This window comes from Schistocerca nitens, chromosome 6 (assembly GCF_023898315.1).
Source record: "Schistocerca nitens isolate TAMUIC-IGC-003100 chromosome 6, iqSchNite1.1, whole genome shotgun sequence".
In the NCBI taxonomy this organism is placed as follows: Eukaryota; Metazoa; Arthropoda; class Insecta; order Orthoptera; family Acrididae; genus Schistocerca; species Schistocerca nitens.
In genome coordinates this window covers 147,454,217-147,481,190 of record NC_064619.1, presented here as the reverse complement: position 1 = coordinate 147,481,190, position 26,974 = coordinate 147,454,217, and the positions used below count along the sequence as shown (strand labels likewise).

The following is a 26,974-nucleotide window of genomic DNA, read 5'->3' as shown; positions in this document are numbered from 1 at the left end:
CAAAAGATAGGAAACGTGAGAGGACCAGCACAGTTTTCTGTCAAACATAAGACCCAAGAATTTAGCGACGTCCGAAAATGGAAGGTTGACAGGTTCTAGATGTAAGGAGGGTGGAAGAAACTCCTTACGTCACCAAAAATTAACACAAACGGTCTTACTGGGAGAAAAACAGAAGCCGGTTTCGATGCTCCAAGAGTGGAGGCGATCGAGACATCCTTGAAGACGTCGTTCAAGAAGGCTGGTCTGTTGAGAGCTGTAGTAGATCGCAAAATCGTCCACAAAGAGGGAGCCGGAGACATCAGGAAGGAGACAATCCATAATTGGATTTATGGCAATGGCAAACAGTACAACACTCAGCACGGAGCCCTGGGGTACCCCGTTTTCTCGGGAGAAAGTACGGGAGAGAGTGGTGTTCACCCGCACTCTAAATGTGCACTCTGCCATAAATTCGTGAAGAAAAACGTGCAGCCGACCTCGAAAGCCCCAAGAGAACAGTGTGCGGAGGATGCCTGTCCTCCAACAGGTATCGTATGCTCTCTCCAGATCAAAAAATATTGCTTCTGTTTGGCGTTTCTGGAGAAAATTGTTCATGATATAAGTGGGGAGAGCAACAAGATGGTCAACTGCAGAACGATGCTTTCGGAAACCGCATTGGGCAGGTGTTGAAAGACTGCGGGACTCCAGCCACCAAGCTAAATGGCAATTCACCATACGCTCCAAAACCTTACATACACTACTCATGAAAGAAATGGGGCGATAGCTAGAGGGGAGATGTTTGTCCTTTCCAGGTTTCGGAACAGGAACGACGATAGCTGCCCGCCATCATCTGGGAAAAGTACTATTGGTCCAAATTCGATTATAAAGGCGAAGGAGGTAACGCAGACTATGGTATGATAAATGCAGCAACATTTGGATGTGGATACCATCCAGTCCTGGGGCGGAGGAGCGAGAAGAAGAGAGTGCATATTGGAGTTCCTGCATGGAGAAAACAGTATTGTAGCTTTCGCGATTTTGAGAGGAGAAAGCAAGAGGTCGCACTTCCGCTGCACGTTTCTTCGGGAGAAACGCTGGCGGATAATTTGAAGAGCTCGAAATCTCAGCAAAGTGTTGACCCAACGAGTTAGAAATTGCGACGGGGTCCACTAATGTATCATGCGCGACAGTGAGCCCAGAGACCAGGGAGAAACTAGGCGCGCCTGAGAACCGTCGAATCCGACTCCAAACTTCTGAGGAGGGAGTGAAAGTGTTAAATGAGCTAGTAAAGAATTTCAAGCTTTCCTTCTTGCTATCGCGGATGACGCGACGGCATCGCACTCGGAACTGCTTATAGCGGACACAGTTGTCCAAAGTAGGATGGTGGCGGAAAACGCGAAGAGCACGTCGCCGCTCACGTATTGCGTCACGGCATGCTGTGTTCCACCAAGGAACTGGGGGGCACCGGGGCAATGCGGAGGTGCGTGGTATTGAATGTTCCGCAGCTGTAAGAATAACGTCTGTAATATGTGTGACCTCATCGTTGACGCTAGGAAAGAGACGGTCATTGAATGTCGCTAGAGACGAAAAAAGTGTCCAATCGGCTTCGCCAAACTTCCAGCGTCGCGGGCGCATATATGGCTGTTGAGGCTGCAGTCTAAGGACACAAGGAAAGTGGTCACTTGAGTGTGTATCATCAAGGGCAAACCATTCGAAGCGCCGAGCTAGCGGAACAGTATCGACCAAAAGGTCCAAATGAGAGAAATTTGTCGTGGAGGCAGACAAAAATGTAGGGTCCCCAGTGTTGAGGCAAACTAGATCCGCTTGGTGGAAGACGTCTAGCAATAGTGAGCCACGCTTCGCCAAACTTCCAGCGTCGCGGGCACATATATGGCTGTTGAGGCTGCAGTCTAAGGACACAAGGAAAGTGGTCACTTGAGTGTGTATCATCAAGGGCAAACCATTCGAAGCGCCAAGCTAGCGGAACAGTACCGACCAAAAGGTCCAAATGAGAGAAATTTGTCGTGGAGGCAGACAAAAATGTAGGGTCCCCAGTGTTGAGGCAAACTAGATCCGCTTGGTGGAAGACGTCTAGCAATAGTGAGCCATGCGGACAAGGATGTGGAGATCCCCAAAGCAACCAGCAAATAGGGGGGTGGAAGCTGACCAAGAAGATGATTCATAAACAATTATTTGTCACAGCTGTACACTCTACTATCTAAGAATACTGCCGATTCAGGGCAAATTAACTTATGACTATGTTTACACATATGCAAATCATTTTCATTTAGGGACACAAAATATCTTCAATCCTTGCTGTTCAGTAGATAATCATTCAGTACGTATTTTACATGGATACCTGCCTGTCTCCATTTCACAGGGTAAGTATAAATCTTATACGTTTCAAAATTATGTTTTGACCCAGCAATGGGTATAGAAATAATAACAGTTAATTCATTTTCAGTCATTAAAGAGTTGTGTTGGTTAACTTGTAGTAATCGTATAAATTGTAAGAGTTAACAGGATAAATCATCATATAGGTTGCGTCTAGCTTTCGCTCAGTTGGTAGTAGGATCTGTAAAAATTGTTCTGGATGTAGTAGTATACTGTTCAAACAATCATTTTAACTACTTTCTAAGGCTGTTCTTAAGTTAAGGGCATCAGTTCTAGCATTTGATAAAAAATCAGTAATCCTTAACAAAAGAGTGTTTAAATCGAAGTGTGCACTCACAGAGGTTAATCCTTTGAATAGTTCTTGGATATCTGCATTTGTTTCAGTACGAATTATTTGGAAATGTGAGATAAATTGCTTTACAATCTCGAGCCCAAAAGTCAGACACCAAGACTTCGAAAAAAGAGCATACTCATGAAGATTTTTTACATACGCCAACTTCCGAACCATCGGTTCCTCCTTCATCTAACTATCATGTTTTCAAGAAGGCTAGTAAGAAACCCAGTTCATCTCCTTCTCCGCCAAGGCGTGTCTCATCTACAGCACCACCTGGCGGTAATTGCCCGCGGCCGTCTTCTGTGTCGCCGAGGCCCACTGCTGGCGGCCGATCAACCGGCCGATCGCTGGTGGCAGGAGCTGCTCCTGAACAACCTATGGATCAGGATCTTCTGCCTTCGGCTGAATGCCATTCCATGCCGTCGGTCGCAAGCTCTAAGCAGTCACTGAGTTGACGGCAACCTTGGTCACATTCCTCCATTTTCTGTTCACCCTATGTCCATTATCCACTGGAATATCTGCGGCCTTCGAGCCAATCGGGATGAATTGTCGATCCTCTTACGATCCTACTCGCCGGTCATCTTCTGTCTTCAGGAAACAAAGCTGCGTCCCCATGACCACTTTGTTCTCCCCCATTTTCAGTCCGTCCGATCTGATCTCCCCTCTGTTGAAGGCACTCCAGCACATGGAGGACTCATGATTCTTCTCCATGATACTCCCCATTATCACCCAATCCCCTTAAACACTTCATTCCAAGCTGTCACTGTCCGTCTTTCCCTTTCTGGATATACCTTTTCTCTTTGTACTGTATACATTCCATCGTCCACACTTCGATTTAAACACTCTTTTGTTAAGGATTACTGATTTTTTATCAAATGCTAGAACTGATGCCCTTAACTTAAGAACAGCCTTAGAAAGTAGTTAAAATGATTGTTTGAACAGTTTACTACTGCATCCAGAACAAGTTTTACAGATCCTACTACCAACTGAGCGAAAGCTAGATGCAACCTATATGATGATTTATCCTGTTAACTCTTACAATTTATACGATTACTACAAGTTAACCAACACAACTCTTTAATGACTGAAAATGAATTAACTGTTATTATTTCTATACCCATTGCTGGGTCAAAACATAATTTTGAAACGTATAAGATTTATACTTACCCTGTGAAATGGAGACAGGCAGGTATCCGTGTAAAATACGTACTGAATGATTATCTACTGAACAGCGAGGATTGACGATATTTTGTGTCCCTAAATGAAAATGATTTGCATATGTGTAAACATAGTCATAAGTTAATTTGCCCTGAATCGGCAGTATTCTTAGATAGTAGAGTGTACAGCTGTGACAAAGAATTGTTTATGAATCATCCCCCAACAGATGATTGCCCTACAATTTTAACACATCCTTATCATCAATTTCTTAAACGATGTTCTGAAGATATAATTTTCTCATTTAACTCCACCCTTGATGTCACATTTACATGTAAAAATTGTGATACACCTGCGCTACCTTTTACACTCAAACTGAATAATAGTGGAGTAATCTTGAATGCCACACATTGTGATTTATCATGTGAACTATTTGATAGGCCTAGTGTATTGCCAACTACATTTAATGCAACAGGACATCTGCCATTAACAAGAATGTTATCTGTTTATTACAATGATTCATACATATTATCATACGGAAAGCATTCCTTATCAAGTTTTTCTGAAGACAATTATTTAATTAAGGATATCCATGAAAATTTGATTTCTTCCAATAATGAGTTAAACTTCATTGAAGTAGCAAATAGAATTTAAGTCCTTCGATTCATCCAGTCATGTTAATGCATACTTGATTGTCAGTATTGTGTTTTTATTGCTTTTATTAATTTGTTTTTTGTCAACAGCATTTGTCACATACAAAATTGTCATCCTGAAGGCATGCTTCTCTATACTGAACATCACTGTGTCTGCAAATGAAATACATGTTGCAATGCCTTCTGAAGCCACAAGTGGCAAAATAGATTCATAATGCAAATGAGGTCATTTTGAGCCACCTATGGTTGCTCTTTTTCTCTGGGTAGAGTGATGTAAGGGTCTACGGGTTGCACGCAGCCATACGGTACGTAACACGCACTCACCGTCCAACCTGTCTGGAATGCTGACAATTTGCTTAGTCAGTACATGTGCGTCCGGCCGCAGTGTGACGCAGTGAGTAAGCCACTAGCCACCGTCTGCAGTGGGCCGTATTAACTAGCATGGTCTCAGGCACAAATATGTCTCTTTTCTTAGCCCACCATGGAGCCCTTCGATATGACTGAAATTAGGATGTCAGACACAGTGATGATGGGTGCGCATAGCATGCATGTTTTATAATCAGCCTTTGTTAATAAAACTGTTTAAACTTACTTCTCAGTGTTCGCGTATTGCCGCGCCTCAAGGACCCACCGCTTACAAATCCTGACAAATATTTTGTCTAATTATCATCTGGGGCAACAACACAAACAACCCCTTATACCACTGACAATCTGTGGCCACGAAACAGCTGGACCACCCTGTTGCTGAACACACTCCCCAAAACAGTGTTCTTGATTTCAATGTCTGCTTCACAGCCTGTGCCATCTGGATCCTCACTACCAACACCAGATTTCTGAACTGTGCAGGTGGGTATTCTCCCTGCAATATATCCTACGTGCCTGTAACCCACCTGGCCTTGACCTTTGTTAGTCACTGTCCTTCATTCTGCTAGCCCTTCCTTCCCTGTTCCCACTCCAGCACTACACAGCCTACCATTCCACCAATGCACCCACTGCATTTTTACTTCTCTCCTTTTCTGCTCCCCCCCCCCCCCCCCCGCCCCTTCCGGCTAGCTTGCTGACGCACCTAGCTGCCCTACTCTCTCCCCACCTCATCCCCATATGCTCCCACCACTCCTACCCTGCTATTCTTCCTCTCCCCACCCCAGCATCCTCCTCACCCCACCACCCAGACTGCTCCTCCCATCATGTGCTGTTGCTTGCAGTCTGGACTCAGCAGCTGGAGACAACAGTCATGTGTGTGTGAGCTGCATCTGATGGTGGCGGTGCTGGTGAATCAACATGGATTCAGTATTTTGACAGTTGTTTTGTCTTTGGGGTATAGTACTGGAGCCAAGTTCCATCTGTGGTCACAAACCATATCAAAAAATCTTGTTGGTTGCCCTGGAAAAAAGGTCAAATATTGTTTGGATATTTCTCTACTGACGCATTTCTAACTGTATGTTAAAAGTTGTGGCAACCATCTAGCAGATAATTTTCTCATATCCAATTCCACTGTTACAATACGATATGCTCATTCAGATGACATCCCTACAGCTTCAGCAATTTCTCTTATTTTCAGGTGGTGATCCTCCATGACCATTTTATGCTCTTTAGCAGCAATTTCTGGGGTAGGGGCACATCTGGACTGAACACTAGGCAGATCATCATTTAAGCTGTCCACATCAAATTAAAACTCATTTGTCCACTTAGCAACATCTGAATATGAAGGCATCTGAATATGAAGGATCAAGCCTCCAAGTTTGTTCTGAAAATCGGCCTGAATTTCCTCTGCTTTCATACCTTTTTTTATGAAGTACTTAATCACTATTAGATTCTCAGTTTTTTCCATCTTCACAAATCACTACATGGGAACAACAACAGAGAGACATCCACACCACATATCTCTACTCAAAGAAATGATCTATTATTACATGTGGGCCTCACTGCATTAGAGCTGGCATCTGGTGGTAATTCAATGAACTTTTCAAACTACTCTTGTAACACATTCCTTTTCTTGTTGCACAATGGTATCATTTTGTTGCATAGATGCTCTTTGCTGAGAGTTCAAGGGCTTTTAGTGTATAGTGACTATTATTGCTCTTAGAGAGTAAACCCACCCCACCGGCAGTGTTTCTGAATGATAAGTTGGAAAATACACTGTTCACATGAATAGCTTTATAAATAAAAGTAAATTCAGATAGATTTCCACATTATCTGGACAAGCCTCATACAACTAAAGTATGGTATGTGCTCCAGAGGTTGCAAAGTAATGGTCTTTTTGTTTTAACAGCCATCCAACACCATCAATATATAGCACACATTGAGGCTACAGTACATCATCTCACAGAGATTAGTACTAGCTTCACAGCCTGGGTTGTTAACGCAAGATCCTCATTCCCTGTTGTATACACTGGTCCACTTATGCCGGCCGCGGTGGTCTAGCGGTTCTGGCGCTGCAGTACGGAACCGCGGGACTGCTACGGTCGCAGGTTCGAATCCTGCCTTGGGCATGGGTGTGTGTGATGTCCTTAGGTTAGTTAGGTTTAAGTAGTTCTAAGTTCTAGGGGACTTATGACCTAAGATGTTGAGTCCCATAGTGCTCAGAGCCATTTGAACCATTTTTGGTCCACTTATGGGCCACGCTGCAATCACTGAAGCATCCCCAGCACATTTAGTTACAGAGGACTTCTGGCAATCACCAGTTCACAAGCCAGAAACTTCAGCTTAGAGTGGCAGTTTCTTGGAGGGAGGGGGCGCACCATATGACCCATGGGTATATTTGCCTTTTCAAAAGCCACAGATGTAATAAGTATTGCCTCTTCAATTTTTTATCTATTTATGAAACAGTTATGTAGACGCACATACGTTCAGAGCCATAGGGAAGCTAAATACTGGGAGAAGTATATAAACTTACTTGACACCTGCAGATTTCTCTTTCTTCTTTACTTCAGTCACTTGTTCCTTCGCTGGATCTCTCCTTGGAACAACATCAGGAAAAGGATTGTTCAGTACTTCTGCCTTGAATATTTTCTGAGGATACAATGGCCGTTCATCCTATAGAAGCAAATCAAGGCACTGTACTTTCACAAAAATGATATTTTCACTGTAGGCAGAGAGCTATACTATCCACAGATAAAGACAATGTGAGTTATGTAGATTGGGGAAAAGTATGGAAGGTGATAAAATGAAACATTGAGTCACAGGCATGCAGAATAAAAAGACTGCTATAATTTTGAACTTTTGGCCGAAAGCCTTAAAAGAAGTCATTTTGGTCAAAAGCTCAAATGTATAGCAGTCTTTTTGCTGTTTCTGTCTGCAACTCAATGTCTCCTCTATATGGTGAGCAGCAATCTATTCTTTCATAATATGTCATTATTCCAATTCTGGATTTTGCTTTGTTTGAAAGTGTGATAAAAGTAATTAATGACAGTCTCTCACATTTCACCTGCATACTACACTCCTGGAAATTGAAATAAGAACACCGTGAATTCATTGTCCCAGGAAGGGGAAACTTTATTGACACATTCCTGGGGTCAGATACATCACATGATCACACTGACAGAACCACAGGCACATAGACACAGGCAACAGAGCATGCACAATGTCGGCACTAGTACAGTATATATCCACCTTTCGCAGCAATGCAGGCTGCTATTCTCCCATGGAGACGATCGTAGAGATGCTGGATGTAGTCCTGTGGAACGGCTTGCCATGCCATTTCCACCTGGCGCCTCAGTTGGACCAGCGTTCGTGCTGGACGTGCAGACCGCGTGAGACGACGCTTCATCCAGTCCCAAACATGCTCAATGGGGGACAGATCCGGAGATCTTGCTGGCCAGGGTAGTTGACTTACACCTTCTAGAGCACGTTGGGTAGCAAGGGATACATGCGCACGTGCATTGTCCTGTTGGAACAGCAAGTTCCCTTGCCGGTCTAGGAATGGTAGAACGATGGGTTCGATGACGGTTTGGATGTACCGTGCACTATTCAGTGTCCCCTCGACGATCACCAATGGTGTACGGCCAGTGTAGGAGATCGCTCCCCACACCATGATGCCCTGTGTGCCTCGGTCGTATGCAGTCCTGATTGTGGCGCTCACCTGCACGGCGCCAAACACGCATACGACCATCATTGGCACCAAGGCAGAAGCGACTCTCATCGCTGAAGACGACACGTCTCCATTCGTCCCTCCATTCACGCCTGTCGCGACACCACTGGAGGCGGGCTGCACGATGTTGGGGCGTGAGCGGAAGACGGCCTAACGGTGTGCGGGACCGTAGCCCAGCTTCATGGAGACGGTTGCGAATGGTCCTCGCCGATACCCCAGGAGCAACAGTGTCCCTAATTTGCTGGGAAGTGGCGGTGCGGTCCCCTATGGCACTGCGTAGGATCCTACGGTCTTGGCGTGCATCCGTGCGTCGCTGCGGTCCGGTCCCAGGTCGACGGGCACGTGCACCTTCCGCCGACCACTGGCGACAACATCGATGTACTGTGGAGACCTCACGCCCCACGTGTTGAGCAATTCGGCGGTACGTCCACCCGGCCTCCCGCATGCCCACTATACGCCCTCGCTCAAAGTCCGTCAACTGCACATACGGTTCATGTCCACGCTGTCGCGGCATGCTACCAGTGTTAAAGACTGCGATGGAGCTCCGTATGCCACGGCAAACTGGCTGACACTGACGGCGGCGGTGCACAAGTGCTGCGCAGCTAGCGCCATTCGACGGCCAACACCGCGGGTCCTGGTGTGTCCGCTGTGCCGTGCGTGTGATCATTGCTTGTACAGCCCTCTCGCAGTGTCCGGAGCAAGTATGGTGGGTCTGACACACCGGTGTCAATGTGTTCTTTTTTCCATTTCCAGGAGTGTATATCAACATACGCGTCATTTCTGTCATTCTGTACAGTCACACATACAGCCAAACATGAGGCAGGGAAATATATAAATCCTTTTCCTACAAACAACTTCCACAACTTTTTTCATTGTACAGCCTCAGCTGTAACATACCTATGACCTATTTTCAATATGTGGACATAATACCCTGTGCAGCATCTTAATTATGTACTATGAGTGAGACTTACTTATTGAGATACTTTTAAACTGGAGCCATGTTACTGATTTTTGAGAAAGAATTTATAGAAGACCACGTGAGCACCTTCAGTGACTAAAGGTCTTAATACAAAGATTAGCTATTTCAAGGGGGGTACTGAGGTCAACTGCAACTGGGCACTGGAGTAAGTCAATAGTGGAAGTTGAAAATTTGTATCAGATCAGGACTTGACCCCATATTTACAGCTTAATACGAGCAGCTGCCTTAACTGCTTTGGCTATCCAAGCACACTTTCTGTCTGACGCAAATTTTCATTTTCAGCTTATCACACATTACTAAATAGTTCGCTCTCCATTTACCTCATTTGCTCGCAGCGTTTCCTGTATTCTCACAGGAGGTCTGGACCCTATTGTGCATCTGCACTGAGGATATCATAGCAGTCAAGATTACTTATATTGAATTGTTGAATTATGTTTTATTTATCTCATGATGTACATTTGCAATCCATTTGGTTTGCGTACAGGAGACATGTCAAATTCATCTGCATCGACTTGTTCCCTTTTTATTTATTACAAATTTTCATTCCCATGTACTGAGGTCCCTGGGCATACAGTCTGAGGTGGTGGGAAGGGAGCATAAAATTTTCTTTATTTCTGGTATCATGTGAATGGACAAAATGGTTTCCCTCAAATAATTCATGTCTGGTGTACAAAATCTCATATATGTATAAGGATGGCAGAGTTAATATTTTAAGTTTTCTAAATAATGGTCGACATGGTTCTTTATGATTTGCAGTGCACATATTTCGTATGATTTTTTTCTGTATTTTTAGTATCCGCACTATGTCTGTCGAGTTACCCCAAACAACAATACCATACCTAATCATGGATTCAAAGTAGCTTGTATATGCTACTTTTCGCGTGTCCATGTCAGTAACAGTTGACAATATTTGCATTGAAAATGCAAAGCTGCTCAGTTTGTTGGCCAGGTATTCAATGTGTGCCTGCTAGCTAAAATTTTTATCTACATTTAAACCTAATAATTTGACTGTGTCAACTTCTGTACCTTGGTTGTTGTGTACAATCTTAATCTGCTCACATTTTGACTGTTTGTTTCTGAACTGCATCACGTGAGTCTTAGATATGTTTAGATTCAACACATTTAACTGAAACCAAGTTTCTAAGGTACTGAGGCAGGGAATCACAGATTTGGGAATTTTTTCCGAGTCCTGATCTTCAATTAAGACACAAGTATCATCTGCGAACAGAACTGATGGGGAGCTGATATTTAATGGTAAGTCATTAACATAAGAGAAAAATAGGACTGGGCCAAATATGGAGCCTTGTGGAGCACCCTGAGATATTTTTTTCCGGTCAGAAAAATAATATGTGCCATTTGAAGAAATGCTAACTCTTTGCTTTCTGTTGGATAAGTAGGATTTAAGCCATTGTAGGGCATTGCCGCTAATGCCATACTTTTCAAGTTTGTAAACAAGCAATGCATGGTTTACAGAATCAAACGACTTTGTGAGGTCACAGAAAATTCCTGTCACCTTATTTCTCTTGTCTAGTGATGTACTTATTTTCTCAATGAAACTGTTTACTGCATCGATGGTGTTTTTACCCTGCTTAAAACCAAATTAATTGTTCAGAATAACAGAATATTTTACAATGAAGTTTTGGATTTGTGCAACAGCAAGTTTTCCAGATATTTTAGATAGGACTGGGAGAATCGAGATAGGACGATAATTTCCCATGATCTCCCTTGATCCCTTCTTGAAGAGTGGTTTGACTTCAGCATATTTCAGTACCTCTGGGAAACAGCCCTCTTCAAAACATTGATTTATTATCTGAGCTAGTGGGTTTGCAACTCTATTGTCTACCACTTTAATAACTTTGGTGGGTATTTCATCCAAACCTGCAGGTTTTTTGTTTCTTAATGTTAGAATAGCATTTTCTACATCCTCCACAGAAACTTTTGAGAATTTTGTAAAGTTTTCATTGTTTTCACCTAGGCCAAAGGGATTTACTTTGTTGTGATAATCTGTTACATCTACATCAGACTTTGCTACATTTATAAAGAATTCATTAAAGTACTCTAGTATTTGAGTTGGATTTACAATAGTATTTCCTTCAATGTCAACTTCTGGAATGTCTTAGTTACAGGCTTTAACACCTAACTCAGATTTAATGACTGACCACACAGCCTTTGTCTTATTTTTATGATTTAAAATTACCCTGTTATTTGCCAGTTGGTCTGCTACCTTGACAACTCTTTTAAATACGGTTTTATAGAGTCTAACATATTTAATGAAATCAATATCTTTATTATATTTTAGTTCTCAGTGCAGTTGCCTTTTCCTTACACTGGAAATTTTTATGCCCTGGGTAATCCACTTTACTGTATTTATTATTTTACTGCTGCAGAGTCTAGGTAGAAACGTTTCATTAAAGTCTCCAAGAAAACTATCTTGGAATTTCTCAAAGTTTTCGCCACTTGAGTTACAATAATCAAAAGGTCATGTTTTATCTCTTAGCTTCTCACTAAATGTTAGCAAGTTTTCTTTGTTAAAATTCCTGCTCATATGGGTTCTCATACGTGAAATGTTCCTGTCTGTCTGTGGCAGCTCAATGAACAATGCACAATGATCTGAAATACCTAGATCTATACAAAATTTATACACATCTTCACATACAAATTAGTTAGAACATTGTCAATGCATGTTGCTGATTGCCCATTGTCTCTGGTAGATTCAAAGAAAGAAATTCAATTTGAAACCATATTTCTTTACTAAGTCAGTGAAACTTGAAGTGTGGGTACTATCACATGTGATATCAATATTAAAAACAGCAGCTATTACAACTTTTTTCTTTCTGCAAAAGTCTTCTAGCATAATTTGAAGCTTAGATAAGAATAGTTCTGGTGTTGATGTCCATGGAATTCTGTATACTGAGATTATTATAACATTTGCTAGTGAGTCCACTATTTCTACACAACAGCTCTCGAACACACATTCTTCATTTAAATAATTAAAACAGTTTCTGGTCTCATTATTTATATAACTATGTAGAAGTATACATGAGCCTCCACATGACTTGTTTCTTCTGCAAAAGCTACTTGCTCATCTGAAGTTCCCTATTTTGTTTAGAATTTTAATTGTGTCCTCAGTAAACCAGTGCTCATCTAAACAAACAACTTTAATATTTGCACATTCAGACAGAATGATTTCTGATTCATCTATTTTGGAGCTTTTATTGTTAGAAGCATCAGTGTTTAAGGCATTTATATTCCAGTGGATAACATACCTACTTTGACTATCACTTACATGCTTTAGCACATTTCCTGCCAGATAATGGTTTGGTTCTGTCTTTCTTAATGCTACACAAGTTTTTTCACCCCATCACTACTTATAAGTTTCCCTTATTTTTTATGATCTGGCAAGTATCTATGAACATCTTACTGAATATTTTTCAGCCCAACCTATTCAGATGTAGACACTCTGCACTTAGAAATTTGTTGGGATCAATGAAAACAACTCCTAGTTTATTGCACTGTTCTTTAATATTGCTGTTTATTCTCTGTACATAGCTGTCACTCACCGATCTTCTGTACACAATGCCACATATTATTATTATTCTGGAATTCGGGTAGAGTCTTCTGGCCAGTCGGACGAGGTTTCTTGTGTCGTTTACAATTTCTTTCTCACTGTTGATTTGAAGCGGATTTGTTACCACCTGGATAAAAACACCTTTTGGATTTCTGATATGCGTATCTGCTGCGTGCTCTCTTGAATTTAAGACGTTGTTTAGGTGTGTATGCAATTGATGCATCCTGATTCCAGATTGAACGTCGATTTTGGAGTTTGGTACGACTATGTTTTTCAACAATGAGTCACCTATAATAAAGAATCCACTTTATGTCTTATTGTAATGGTTCTTTCTGTTCATCTGTATTTTCAGTTTCTTTTTCTTTCATAATGGCAGCTGAATTTTGTTGTTGTTTGTCAGTTGTATCACTCCATGTATTTGCCAAAGTAGATCCAGCTAATACTGAAGTTTTTTCACATGCACAACACTTTTCACGTTTCAATGCAATATTTTCTTGCTTTAGTAACGTCAGTTCTGCTTTCAGAGCATCAATGTCACTTTGAAGAAGACGAATAATTTCATCCTTAAAACTTAGTGCGGATGTTACTCATGCATTTTTATCACTAGTACAGTCGAGGCATGTCCACTGAATATCGTCATTTATAAATTTCAGACACACATTTGCGCACTTCTCATGTAACCAAAAGTTGCACTTAATGCATCGAATTCCTTTGACTACAGGTTTTTTAAACTTTCTGCACGAAGAACCATTTAATTTCAACTGATTTTGGAGTGTGGTGTCTGTTCTGTTGGACATGTCTGACAGATCAGATACCACACACATGAAAGTAATTTGATAAGTCTGGTAAATTTTTATGAAAGAACAGAACTTTTTTGCACCTTTGTTGCTGGTAAGTTTGATTAATCCGAAGATCGCATAAATAATTTCAACAATGTACAGTGCCTACTACATTGCTGACAGCCATCTGAATTGGTTAGTGTGCCAACTGCAATTGAAAATGAAGAAAAGTGAGTTTTGTGCTATTATTAAACATTTTTATTTGAAGACAAATCAAAACAGAAATGGATGAAGTTCATGTAGACTCTAGACCATCACTGATGACCTTTTACATCTGGATTACTGAATTTAAACTTGGGTGGATAAGCACCAAAGAAGAAGTGCACTTTAGCCATCCAACAGAGATCACCACAAAGGAAACCACCCAAAAAATCAATGAAATAGTAATGTGAGACCTCCAAATAAAAATTCATGAGATTGCTGAGACTGTAGGCATCTCAAATGAATGAGTGCGTAATATCCTGCATGGTCAATTGCAGTGTGTGAGGTGGGTGCCATGATTTCTCGCAATCGACCAAAGCACATTTAGCACAACATTTCAACACACTACCTGGTGCTGTTTAACTGCAATCTACAATAATTTTTGCACCAATTTGTGGCTGTTGACGAAACCTGGATCCAACATTACACACTAGAGTCAAAATGGCAGTCAAAACAATGGCCAAAGACTGGTGAAAGTGCACTGAAGAAGGCAAAGACCATTTTGTCAGCTGGTAAGTTGATGGCCACTGTTTTTTATGGAATTCCCAAAGAATGATTCTCATAGATTACTAGTAAAAAGGCTAAAGCATCACTGTTGGATTGTCTGAAACTTGTTTTTACTGAAAAAAAGACCAAGGTTGGCACGCTCTTCCATTAGGATAATGCACCAAGCCACACATCAGTGACAACAATGGCAAAGTGCATGAACTGAGCTTTCCTCGTCCACCAAATTCAAAGGAATAAGCTGCAAGTGACTTTTTCCTGTACACTAACTTGAAATTTTGCTTACCGGGAAGAAGTTTTCATCAAATGAGGAAATTACAGTTGTAGTCAACGAGTATTTTGTAGAGTTTGACAGAATCTGTTTTTCCGGTGGGACGAAAAATCTGGACCAAATATGTATCCTTATGAGATTCCTATCAGGTAGAGGTGATAGAGAAGATCCAATGAAGAGCTGCGTGTTTCATCACGGGATTGTTTATCTGGCGAGAGAGTGTTACGGAGATGCTAAACAAACTCCACTGGCAGATGTTACAAGAGGGGCGTTGTGCATCATGAAGAGATTTACTATTGAAGGCACTCTTCAGAAGGAGTCGGACAACATATTACTTTTCTCCCCCCCCTCCACACACACACACACACACACACACACACACACACACACACACACACACACACACACACACACACACACACATCTCCATGAGGAGAAAATGTGAGAAATTAGAGCCAATACAGAGGCTTACTGATAATCATTCTTCCCATGCACTGTTCACAAGTGGAACAGGGTTGGAGGGATCAGATAGTGGTACCGAAAGTACCCTTTGCCACACACCATTAGGTGGCTTGTGGAGTATGATGTAGATGCAGATGTAGATGAGTAAGGTGAGCTGTTTACAAAACAAAGTTTTTTCTTGTTTTTTTATCAGTTATCAAATCACACTTGTATATAATATTAACACAAATTTCTCACTTTCTGTTGGACCTTGTCTAGTATAAGGGAATTACATTTCAAACAGATTCACTGGTAAAACATGGAGAAGACATGAAGCTCCTCTTTTTATAGTTATCACTGCAGAATGGCTTGCCTTCTCTCCTGAACCTCAGGCCCATTTGTTTTGTAATGTTGAAGTAAATGCTTGAATCCAGGCACTATAAGTCAGCTTCTTGTACATGAGAAACTCGATATGTGGACTCTTGGTGTACTGCTGCTAGAATGAGGTCCCTTACAGAGCTCAAATTATACTCTCCAGTTTTGGTTTCACTAGGAAATAGTTCATTCTGAATTCTCTGGCTGTCTTTATTAAATTGTACCAAAAGGACCCTCGCCAGTGAAGTGCAAAGTCTGTTAATATGCGTATTCTGAATGACTAAGTTGTATTTCTGTAAATGGCACATATATATACTTTTGTTTCAAGCAGTGCTGCAGGATCCTTGAAGTGTTTGCAGCATCTAACATCTTGGATGGAAAACCAATTCTGTCCCTGATTAAGCTGGCAACTGATTTCACAATTCTAGTGACCTGGACCTTGGAGCTCAAAATTTCTTGTGGATGTCAATCAACAGTTCTTCCACAGTTGCTACAAACCATGTAAGGGTTTTCTTTTACTGTATGGTATCTGCCTGAGTTACTGAGCCATTCATACTCACACTCTGCTGTGTCCTAATTTTCTGAACCAGGATGAGGTTATTTTTCCTTTTCCTGAAGTAGGTCATAAGCACTTTTCACCTTGATACAGCTTAAACTATCCACTTTCTCTGCTATTTTTTAGCATCTCTTTCAACCCCTGCCCTTACCATAACTCTCACCAGTTTACATTTCACAGCTTCAAGTAGTGCCTGAGAGAATCAAATTCTAGCCTTTTGGTCAGCAATTTTTCTGCCTTCACTACAGACTCGACATGCACATATGAGAGAGTCTCTAGCTCACTGCAATCACTAAAACTTTTACAATTCTCACAATACTCTCGAACAGTGATTTCAACATTAATCAGTTATAACAGCTCAGAGAGAATGTAATAAAATAAAAATCAATTGTAAAAATGAAAAAGATGAAGATCTATAAAGACAAGAACGGAAAGAAAAATTCAAATTTTTAAAATTTTTATCTATAAGAGCAACATTTTTAGTATTAAATAATTACAGTAGAAAAATTTCTCACTGCTTAGGGTTCACATAGCATCAACTGCCACTGTACTCTCAAACAAGCAGTTGTCTGCTATACATAGATAATACAAATGAATGTAGTTTCACTTGTTTTGCTGAGCTACTGTTGTAGCATATGAAACTTCCTGGCAGATTATAACTGTGTGCCGGACTGAGACTCCTACCTTCCAAACTTGACAGATGCTCTCCTGCGAACCTTGCAGAACTAGCACTCCTGGAAAAAAGGATATTGCAGAGACATGGCTTAGCCACAGCCTGGGGGATGTTTCTAGAATGAAATTTTCACTCTACAGCGGAGTGTGCGCTGATATGAAATTCCATGGCAGATTAAAACTGTGTGCCGAACCTGTTGTAACGTACTTTATGCTGAAATACTGTTGTAACATACTCTTTTTAATCATAATGTTTTCCTGGGTTACTGGTGTTTTCTTTATACTTTTTCAATCCTTGGTGGTCAGTACAATAATGCCTTACAAAATGGTTGGCCTGTTGCATGAAAAAGTAAATGTAAGCAAAAAAGCTAAATATCCATTATGTTTAGCTCCATTCCTTACACTATTTACTGTTCAATATCTGCATGAGGAATTTACAGCTGCAGTAAAAATGAATCTAATTTTATGACTTACTTAGCTAACAACTGAGGTATTAATTAGCTTCTTAATCATAGTAGTAAAACTAAAAGTTCTGAAAAATAATATCAAAGGTATTACACTATGAACAACCACGTTCAGATACATGTGAAAAATAAAATAAATAGATAGATGCTGAATTAAATATGTTTAGCTGTCAAGAAGACAACGTGTGAAGCCTTCAGTGACTACCATACTGGAATTTTATCGAAAGATTTTTCACAAAGCCCGAAGAAATTCTGGTGGTGTTTAAAGGCTGTAAGTGGCAACAAAGTTAGTATCCCGATGTCCATTCACAAGACAGGAACTGAAACTCAGGGTAGGAAAGCAAAAGCATAAAGGCTTAACTTCATTTTCAAACATGAGCCCTGAGTTTCTCCTGGTGTATACAAACTGCACTTTTGCCTTGAAAATGACAGGGTATGCTTCTTGAAATTTTGGTTCTTGTCAACAGCTTCATCTGGCTGCATTCCCATAAGCTATTTAAACTTTGTTTCCAAACATTCCTTCACAAAGGAGAACCCTAGAGTAATGCCCCAAATTAATTCTTGTACCAATGTAAATGTGAGTGAAATAGCTATTAGTGTCAATGGCATTGAGAAACAGTAGAAGTAGTTATAAGTGAAAAAAGCTCCAGGGCTTGATGGAACCCCTATCAGATTGTATACTGAATTTGCCACTGAGTTAGCACCTGTTTTGACCATAGCATATATTGAAGCTAAATATCGAAAAATAAAAAGGGTTTCTCAATTTAAATACTTGGGGGAAATCAGACAGGACAACTGCCTGGAAAAAGCCGCAAACAAATTCGCTGTCAAAAAATGGCAACTGCATTCAGATTAACACAAAATATTTATGAGAAAAAATCACTTTCCAAACTCAGTAAACTTAGGCATTCGGTTAACTTAGACAAACCTGGATGTCTTTGTGGAACAGAAACTTTAATTTTAAATAGGAAGAGGGATATTGAAGAAATTCAAAATAAAGAAAGATTATTTGGAAAATATTAAGCCCCATAATTACTGATGGAGAAATTTGTAGTGAGAAGTAATACGAAAATATTTTACGGTCACATTAAAAGAATGGCACCCACTAGGTTGACAAAACAAATAGTAGAATTCTATGAAAACAGAAGTAGGGCAAAAACTGACCCAATTAAATGGATCGCTGCAATTAAGGAGGATCTTAAAGTAGATAGTATAACAGAGGCAGACATTATAGATAGAAAAACATACAGACAAAAGACATTTTATTGGAAAGTTGGTCAGAGGGAAATCAGAAAACAGACTGGAACACTGTGGTCTGACAAAAGAAAGAGACTTCATTCTGAAAGGATGAAACAAATTTGGACACACAGGAAGTCCTTCCATCAAAAGCAACATTGATTGATTGTACCGTGCGTGCTTCTACTGGGGCAGTTTGTGAATAATAAAGTATACTGAAAATCCCATGAATAAAACACTTCCTCTGTGGTTGAAAGGAAACCCATGTTACATCCATCCATAAGAAGGGCAGCAGAAGTGATTCATGAAACTACCGTACAATATCCTCGACATCCATTTGTTGCTGAATCTTGGAACACATTCTCATGTGACCCTTAGCAGAATATTGCCCAAATTGTATGAGATCTGTAGCAAATAGGACTAACAAGGGATATTGAACAAATACAAAGAAGGGCAACACAAATAGTCACACATTTGTTTAACCTACAGGAGAATGTCATAAAGATGCTGAAAGAACTGAATTGACAGATGCTTGAAGCCAGATGCAGAATGTGATATGACAAACAACTTAAAAAGTTTCTGGAGCCAACTTTATGTGATGAATCCGGCAAATGTGATACAGCTGCCCACATGTTGCTCTTGCAGGGATTGTGAAGACAGGATTAGACTAATTACAGCGTGCACAGAGGCATTTAAGCGAGCCTTCTTCCTGTGCCCCACATGTGTAAGGAATGGAAAAAGTGCTAATAACTGGCACAATGGCAGATACCCTCTGCCAAGCACTTCACCTTGGTTTGCAGAGTACAGATGCAGATGTGTTAAATGATAAAGAGTTTGATAAAACTCTTTTGTTTCCCTTTTCTTCTTGTAAAAATACATAGAAGTGCAAACACAAAGTAAGTTCCAGTTGTGCCGCAATCCACTTGGCCTGGAACACAAAAGGGCACGCAGAGAATAATGGACTACAGTTGTTTTGGACTGATTTAGTTGTGGCAGTATAAAGGAACTAACCCATTAGCATAACTGTTAACCTTAATAAAGTTTTTCAAGTGAATGAGATACACAAAGAAACCATTCTTTCTGCAACCAGCAGAAAAGAATCATCTATTACATGTTCAGCACTCGTACTCATATGTTCTTACCTCTTATATGACATTGCCAGCCACTGTTTATGGAAGACAAGTATGGTAGGACTATGAAAATATTTGTGATTCACTACGACAACTGATGAAACTCAGTCTTTCCTTCTCATCCTGTCCAATAAGTCTTCCCTGGCCTGAGGCTCTGGGTGACTTTTCTGAACTCTACCCCTTTTCCTAAACCTCACCAATCCTTTTACCTTCACCCCTCTTCCTTCCTCTTTAACACTTTTGCCAGTATAAGGAGCCATTGGCTCTGAAAGCTTGCAGACTGTAATACCTTTTATATATGTGTTCTCCTGCCACCACTTGGTGAGTACATTTTTTATGTATACAATTACATTAAAATTACGTGTATGTCAGAAATCAAATAGTGAGCCAGTAGTGTTGATGTAGGAAAGCACAGTTGATTACCACCAATACTGACATTTAAATTCTTAAATTGTACTTCAAAGATGTTGCTTGCAAATACAGAAAACTAATAATAACATCAAGTACAAGCAAAATGTACATGGGTGACTGTGTATTGGATAAAGATCTTTAATAAGAAGATGCATCACAAAATCTGACACAGGATTCATCAACCCGAAGACATCACAAAAACAAAAGAAATATGGACACAGCCACATATATCTCAATTCTAAAAATTGTGTACAAAATAACACCATTAACTATGAAAACAATACCTCATCTACTAGGGCTTCTTCCAGTTTCAGCATGTTGTAGATCGTTTCACCAGTTACTTTTCCAAAAATGGTATGTTTATTCTGAAGCTCTGGGGCAGCAGCAAAGGTGAAGAAAAACTGAGAACCATTGTCATCTTTACCAGCGTTTGCCATGGCTACTAGACCCCTGCGATTGAATCTTAAACGAGTATGAAATTCATCCTAGAGGAAATAGTTTGCAGTAAGATTACATAAATGCCAAGCAAGAATTACAAGAAAATCAAAAAAGAAGAAAAGGAAAATGACTACATACCTTAAATGGTTGTCCGTATATACTTTCACCACCAGTACCAGTACCTGTTGGATCTCCACCTTGAACTATGAAACCTTTCACCACTCGGTGGAATATAGTATTGTTGTAGTATCCTTCCAAACACAGTTGAATGAAATTTCGACATGCTTTTGGTGTTTCCTTAGACCATAACTCTATATCGATGTCACCAACTGTTGTCTTCAGCAGGACCTAAAAATGTAAAAATGTTGTGGTCATCTACGTTTCATAAAAAACAAAACATTTCTAAAACATATATTAAAAAAACTAGGCATGCAGCAACGAGAACATGTGTTCTAAAGAAGAAAGTTCAGATTTAATGCCTCACTGTTAATGAGCTCAGGTTGGACAAGTATGGGAATGGAAATTGTAGACGTCTTTTTCTGGCACTGGCCTTAAGTGTTTAGAGAAGAAGAAAAAAATAAATAAATAAAATAAAATAAAATAAATAAAAATAAAAAATAAAAATAAAAAAAAATTAAATAATTTTGGACAGACCCACTTTTTCTCAGAAGAAGAAAAATGTAGCTGCGCTATCACAATCGAAACTGAAACTAAGTTCTAATGTCAGATAGCAACAGGAGGTGACAAAAGGACTGTCTCCACTGACCATTCCCATCCACTAGTGGATGAACTAAACTTTTATTAACTGACTAACTAAAGAGTCGTAGAAGCCATTGGGTTTCTATGGACCACGTTACTGTCTGTTTAGTCAAACTTCATGCAAAAAATTGTGGGCACAGGAATAAGTGGATTTTTTTCCCATGGCCTGAAGACATTGCCTGAATTCTCGCTGTCTGTTGTTGTTGTTGTCGTTGTTGTTGTGGTATTCAGTCCTGAGACTGGTTTGATGCAGCTCTCCATGCTACTCTATCCTGCGCAAGCTTCTTCATCTCCCAGTATCTACTGCAACCTACATCCTTCTGGATCTGCTTGGTGTAATCATCTCTTGGTCTCCCTCTACGATTTTTACCCTCCACGCTGCCCTCCAATACTAAATTGGTGATCCCTTGATGCCTCAGAATATTCCCTACCAACCAATCCCTTCTTCTAGTCAAGTTGTGCCACAAACTTCTCTTCTCCCCAATCCTATTCAACACCTCATTAGTTATGTGATCTACCCATCTAATCTTCAGCATTCTTCTGTAGCACCACATTTTGAAAGCTTCTATTCTCTTCTTGTCTAAACTATTTATCGTCCATGTTTCACTTCCATACATGGCTATACTCCATACAAATAATTTCAGAAACGACTTCCTGACACTTAAATCTATACTCGATGATAACAAATTTCTCTTCTTCAGAAACGCTTTCCTTCCCATTGCCAGTCTACATTTTATATCCTCTCTACTTTGACCATCATCAGTTATTTTGCTCCCCAAATAGCAAAACTCCTTTACTACTTTAAGTGTCTCATTTCCTAATCTAATACCCTCAACATCACCCAACTTAATTCGACTACATTCCATTATCCTCGTTTTGCTTTTGTTGATGTTCATCTTATATCCTCCCTTCAAGACACTATCCATTCCGTTCAACTGCTCTTCCAAGTCCTTTGCTGTCTCTGACAGAATTACAATGTCATCGGCGAACCTCAAAGTTTTTATTTCTTCTTCATGGATTTTAATATCTACTCCGAATTTTTCTTTTGTTTCCTTCACTGCTTGCTCAATATACAGATTGAATAACATTGGGGAGAGGCTACAACCCTGTCTCACTCCCTTCCCAATCACTGCTTCCCTTTCATGCCCCTCAACTCTTATAACTGCAATTTGGTTTCTATACAAATTGTAAACAGCCTTTCGCTCCCTGTATTTTACCCCTGTCACCTTCAGAATTTGAAAGAGAGTATTCCAGTCAACACTGTCAAAAGCTTTCTCTAAGTCTACAAATGCTAGAAACGTAGGTTTGCCTTTCCTTAATCTTTCTTCTAAGATAAGCCGTAGGGTCAGTATTGCCTCACGCATTCCAATATTTCTACGGAATCCAAACTGATCTTCCCCAAGATCGGCTTCTACTAGTTTTTCCATTTGTCTGCAAAGAATCCGTGTTAGTATTTTGCAGCCATGACTTATTAAACTGATAGTTCGGTAATTTTCACATCTGTCAACACCTGCTTTCTTTGGGATTGGAATTATTATATTCTTCTTGAAGTCTGAGGGTATTTCGCCTGCCTCATACATCTTGCTCACCAGATGGTAGAGTTTTGTCAGGACTGGCTCTCCCAAGGCTGTCAGTAGTTCTAATGGAATGTTGTCTACTCCTGGAGCCTTGTTTCGACTCAGGTCTTTCAGTGCTCTGTCAAACTCTTCACACAGTATCATATCTCCCATTTCATCTTCATCAACATCCTCTTCCATTTCCATAATATTGTCCTCAAGTGCACTGCCCTTGTATAGACCCTCTATATACTCCTTCCACCTTTCTGCTTTCCCTTCTTTGCTTAGAACTGGGTTTCCATCTGAGCTCTTGATGTTCATACAAGTGGTTCTCTTTTCTCCAAAGGTCTCTTTAATTTCCCTGTAGGCAGTATCTATCTTACCCCTAGTGAGGTAAGCCTCTACATCCTTACATTTACCCTTTAGCCACCCCTGCTTAGCCATTTTGCACTTCCTGTCGATCTCGTTTTTGAGACGTTTGTATTCCTTTTTGCCTGCTTCATTTACTGCATTTTTATATTTTCTCCTTTCATCAATTAAATTCAATATTTCTTCTGTTACCCAAGGATTTCTACTAGCTCTCTCTCGTCTTTTTACCTACTTGATCCTCTGCTGCCTTCACTACTTCATCCCTCAAAGCTACCCACTCTTCTTCTAATGTATTTCTTTCCCCCATTCCTGCCATTTGTTCCCTTACGCTCTCCCTGAAACTCTGTACAACCTCTGGTTTAGTCAGTTTATCCAGGTCCCATCTCCTTAAATTCCCACCTTTTTGCAGTTTCTTCAGTTTTAATCTACAGTTCATGACCAATAGATTGTGGACAGAGTCCACATCTGCCCCTGGAAATGTCTTACAATTTAAAACCTGGTTCCTAAATCTCTGTCTTACCATTATATAATTTATCTGATATCTGTCAGTATCTCCAGGCTTCTTCCATGTATACAACCTTCTTTTATGATTCTTAAACCAAGTGTTAGCTATGATTAAGTTGTGCTCTGTGCAAAATTCTACCAGGCGGCTTCCTCTTTCATTTCTTAGCCCCAATCCATATTCACCTACTATGTTTCCTTCTCTAGCTTTTCCTACTGACGAATTCCAGTCACCCATGACTTAAATTTTCGTCTCCCTTCACTACCTGAATAATTTCTTTTATTTCATCATACATTTCTTCACTTTCTTCGTCATCTGCAGAGCTAGTTGGCATATAAACTTGTACTACTGTAGTAGGCGTGGGCTTCGTGTCTATCTTGGCCACAATAATGCATTCATTATGCTGTTTGTAGTATCTTACCCGCATTCCTATTTTTTTATTCATTATTAAACCTACTCCAGCATTACCCCTATTTGACTTTGTATTTATAACCCTGTATTCGCCTGACCAAAAGTCTTGTTCCTCCGGCCACCGAACTTCACTAATTCCTACTATATCTAACTTTAACCTATCCATTTCCCTTTTTAAATTTTCTAACCTACGTGCCCGATTAAGGGATCTGACATTCCACGCTCCGATCCATAGAACGCCAGTTTTCTTTCTCCTGATAACGACGTCCTCTTGAGTAGTCCCCGCCCGGAGATCCGAATGGGGGACTATTTTACCTCCGGAATATTTTACCCAAGAGGACGCCATCATCATTAACCATACAGTAAAGCTGCATGCCCTCGGGAAAAATTACGGCTGTAGTTTCTCCTTGCTTTCAACCGTTCACAGTACCAGCACAGCAAGGCCGTTTTGGTTAGTGTTACAAGGCCAGATCAGTCAATCATCCAGACTGTTGCCCCTGCAACTACTGAAAAGGCTGCTGTCCCTCTTCAGGAACCACGTGTTTGTCTGGCCTCTCAACAGATACCCCTTCGTTGTGGTTGCACCTACAGTACGGCTATCTGTATCGCTGAGGCACGCAAGCCTCCCCACCAATGGCAAGGTCCATGGTTCATTGGACCTGAAAAACTGACAATCCTTTAGTGCCAAGCACATTAAAGTCTTCACTTCACAATGGGGTTAACTACAACATTTAGCTTTGATGTTTCACTGTCATTACTGGTCTAGCTTCACATGCAATATCACTGTAAGTCAGTCTCATATTGTTCCAACAAAAATAAGCGACATTTCTGATTTAAACCATTACAAAAGATAATAAATTGTAACTTCATTCAACATCTTTTTACTAGTTGACATGGAACTAGTCAAATATGCACAAAAATATGGAATGTGCCCAACAGCCTAATATAGTTCATAATTACCTTGAATTTGAACTCATCCTTTGACAATTTATTGGTAAATTCCAAAATAGCCTTCTGAAGAAAACCAACTGGCCACAAAACATATGCCACATGTATTAGGCCAGGGAAAAAGTCGAAGGGACAGAGGTGAGGTGTCTCGCTGTCTATCATTCACAAAATTATTTCACCAGGAGCTTACAGCAACTTGCTCCTCAGAATAGGCCCTCCACCAAACATGCTGCTGACATACGTGAATAGCACAACACTTCCCTCCCATAGAGGTCTCATTCTAGGCATTAGTGTCAATCTCAAAGCCATGGATCAATGCAAGGAGCTTGCATACTGATCACATGACAACTAGGAAATCATATTACTCCTGTCACTTAGCAGTTAGTCAGTCTTTGAGCAACCTGTAATATAGTCAGTTGAGAGAGTACCAGACTTTGAGTCACTACTCTCTTTGCAGTATGGTTTCATGAACAATCCACCCATATTTGCTCCTCATAAAGCAGTCTACCAACATTGTTACCTTGTGCATAGCAATAGTCAACATTCTGTCACACAGCCCAATGCTAGCAGCTGCAATGCACGGAGCTTACAGTAATGGAGATTAGAGGAGCTACAACTAAGTTATTTGACCAAACAAAAAAACTTTTTTTTTTTCTTTTTGAGTCATCAGTCTTAGGACTGGTATGATGTGGTCCCCCATGAATTCCTCTACTGCACCGACTTCTTCATCTCAGAGTAGCACTTACTGGTTTGATGTGGTCCCCCATGAATTCCTCTACTGCACTGACTACTTCATCTCAGTGTAGCACTTACAACCTATATCCTCAATTACTTGCTGGATGTATTCCCATTTCTGTCTTCCTCTTCAGTTTTTACCCTCTTCAGCTCCCTCTAGTTCATTGGAAGTCATTCCCTGATGCCTTAGCAGATGTCCTAACATCCCGTCCCTTATCCTTGTCACTGTTTTCCACATATTCCTTTCCTCTCCGATTCTGCGGAGGACCTCCTCATTCCTTACCTTATCAGTCCACCTAATTTTCAACATTCGTCTGTAGCAGCACATCTCAAATGATTTGATTCTCTTCTGTTCCAGTTTTCCCACAGTCCATGTTTCACTACCATACAATGCTGTGCTCCAAACATACATATCAAGAATTTCTTCCTCAAAGTAAGGTCTATGTTTGATACTAGTAGACTTATCTTGGCCAGGAATGCCCTTTTTGCCTGTGCTAGTCTGCTTTGATGTCCTCCTTGCTCCATTCGTCACTGGTTATTTTGCTGCCTTGGTAGCAGGATTCTTCATTATCAAACGCTTTTCCAGGTCAATAAATCCCATGAACGTGGCTTGAATTTTCTTTAGTTTTGCTTCCATTATCAACCGCAATGTCAGAATTGCCTGTCTGGTGCCTTTACCTTTCCTAAAGCCAAACTGATTGTCATCTGACACATTCTCAATTTTATTTTCCATTCTTCTGTATATTATTCTTGGCAGCAAGTTGGATGCATGAGCTGTTAAGCTGATTATGGGGTAATTCTCACATTTGTCAGCTCTTGTAGTCTTCAGAATTGTGTGGATGATATTTTTCTGAAAGCCAGATGGTATGTCACCAGACTCATACACTCTACACACCAATGTGAATAGTCATATTCTTGCCACTTCCTCTATTGATTTTAGAAATTCTGCTTGAATGTTATCTATAACTTTTGCCTTATTTGATCTTAAGTCCTCCAAAGCTCTCTCAAAT

The 26,974-nt window shown here is 40.4% G+C and overlaps 1 protein-coding gene across 1 annotated transcript in view; it reads right to left on the bottom strand.

Moving 5' to 3' along the window:
• The window catches only part of LOC126262363 (spliceosome-associated protein CWC27 homolog), a 115,236-nt gene that overhangs the window by 43,347 nt on the left and 44,915 nt on the right, over positions 1 to 26,974 (bottom strand). Inside the window, exons 2-4 of the mRNA XM_049958948.1 lie at positions 20,823 to 21,032; positions 20,531 to 20,731; positions 7,406 to 7,545 (exon numbers count right to left, since the gene is read on the bottom strand). Of these exons, the coding sequence (XP_049814905.1) occupies positions 7,406 to 7,545; positions 20,531 to 20,731; positions 20,823 to 21,032 (551 nt within the window). The remainder of the gene's footprint in view (positions 1 to 7,405; positions 7,546 to 20,530; positions 20,732 to 20,822; positions 21,033 to 26,974) is intronic.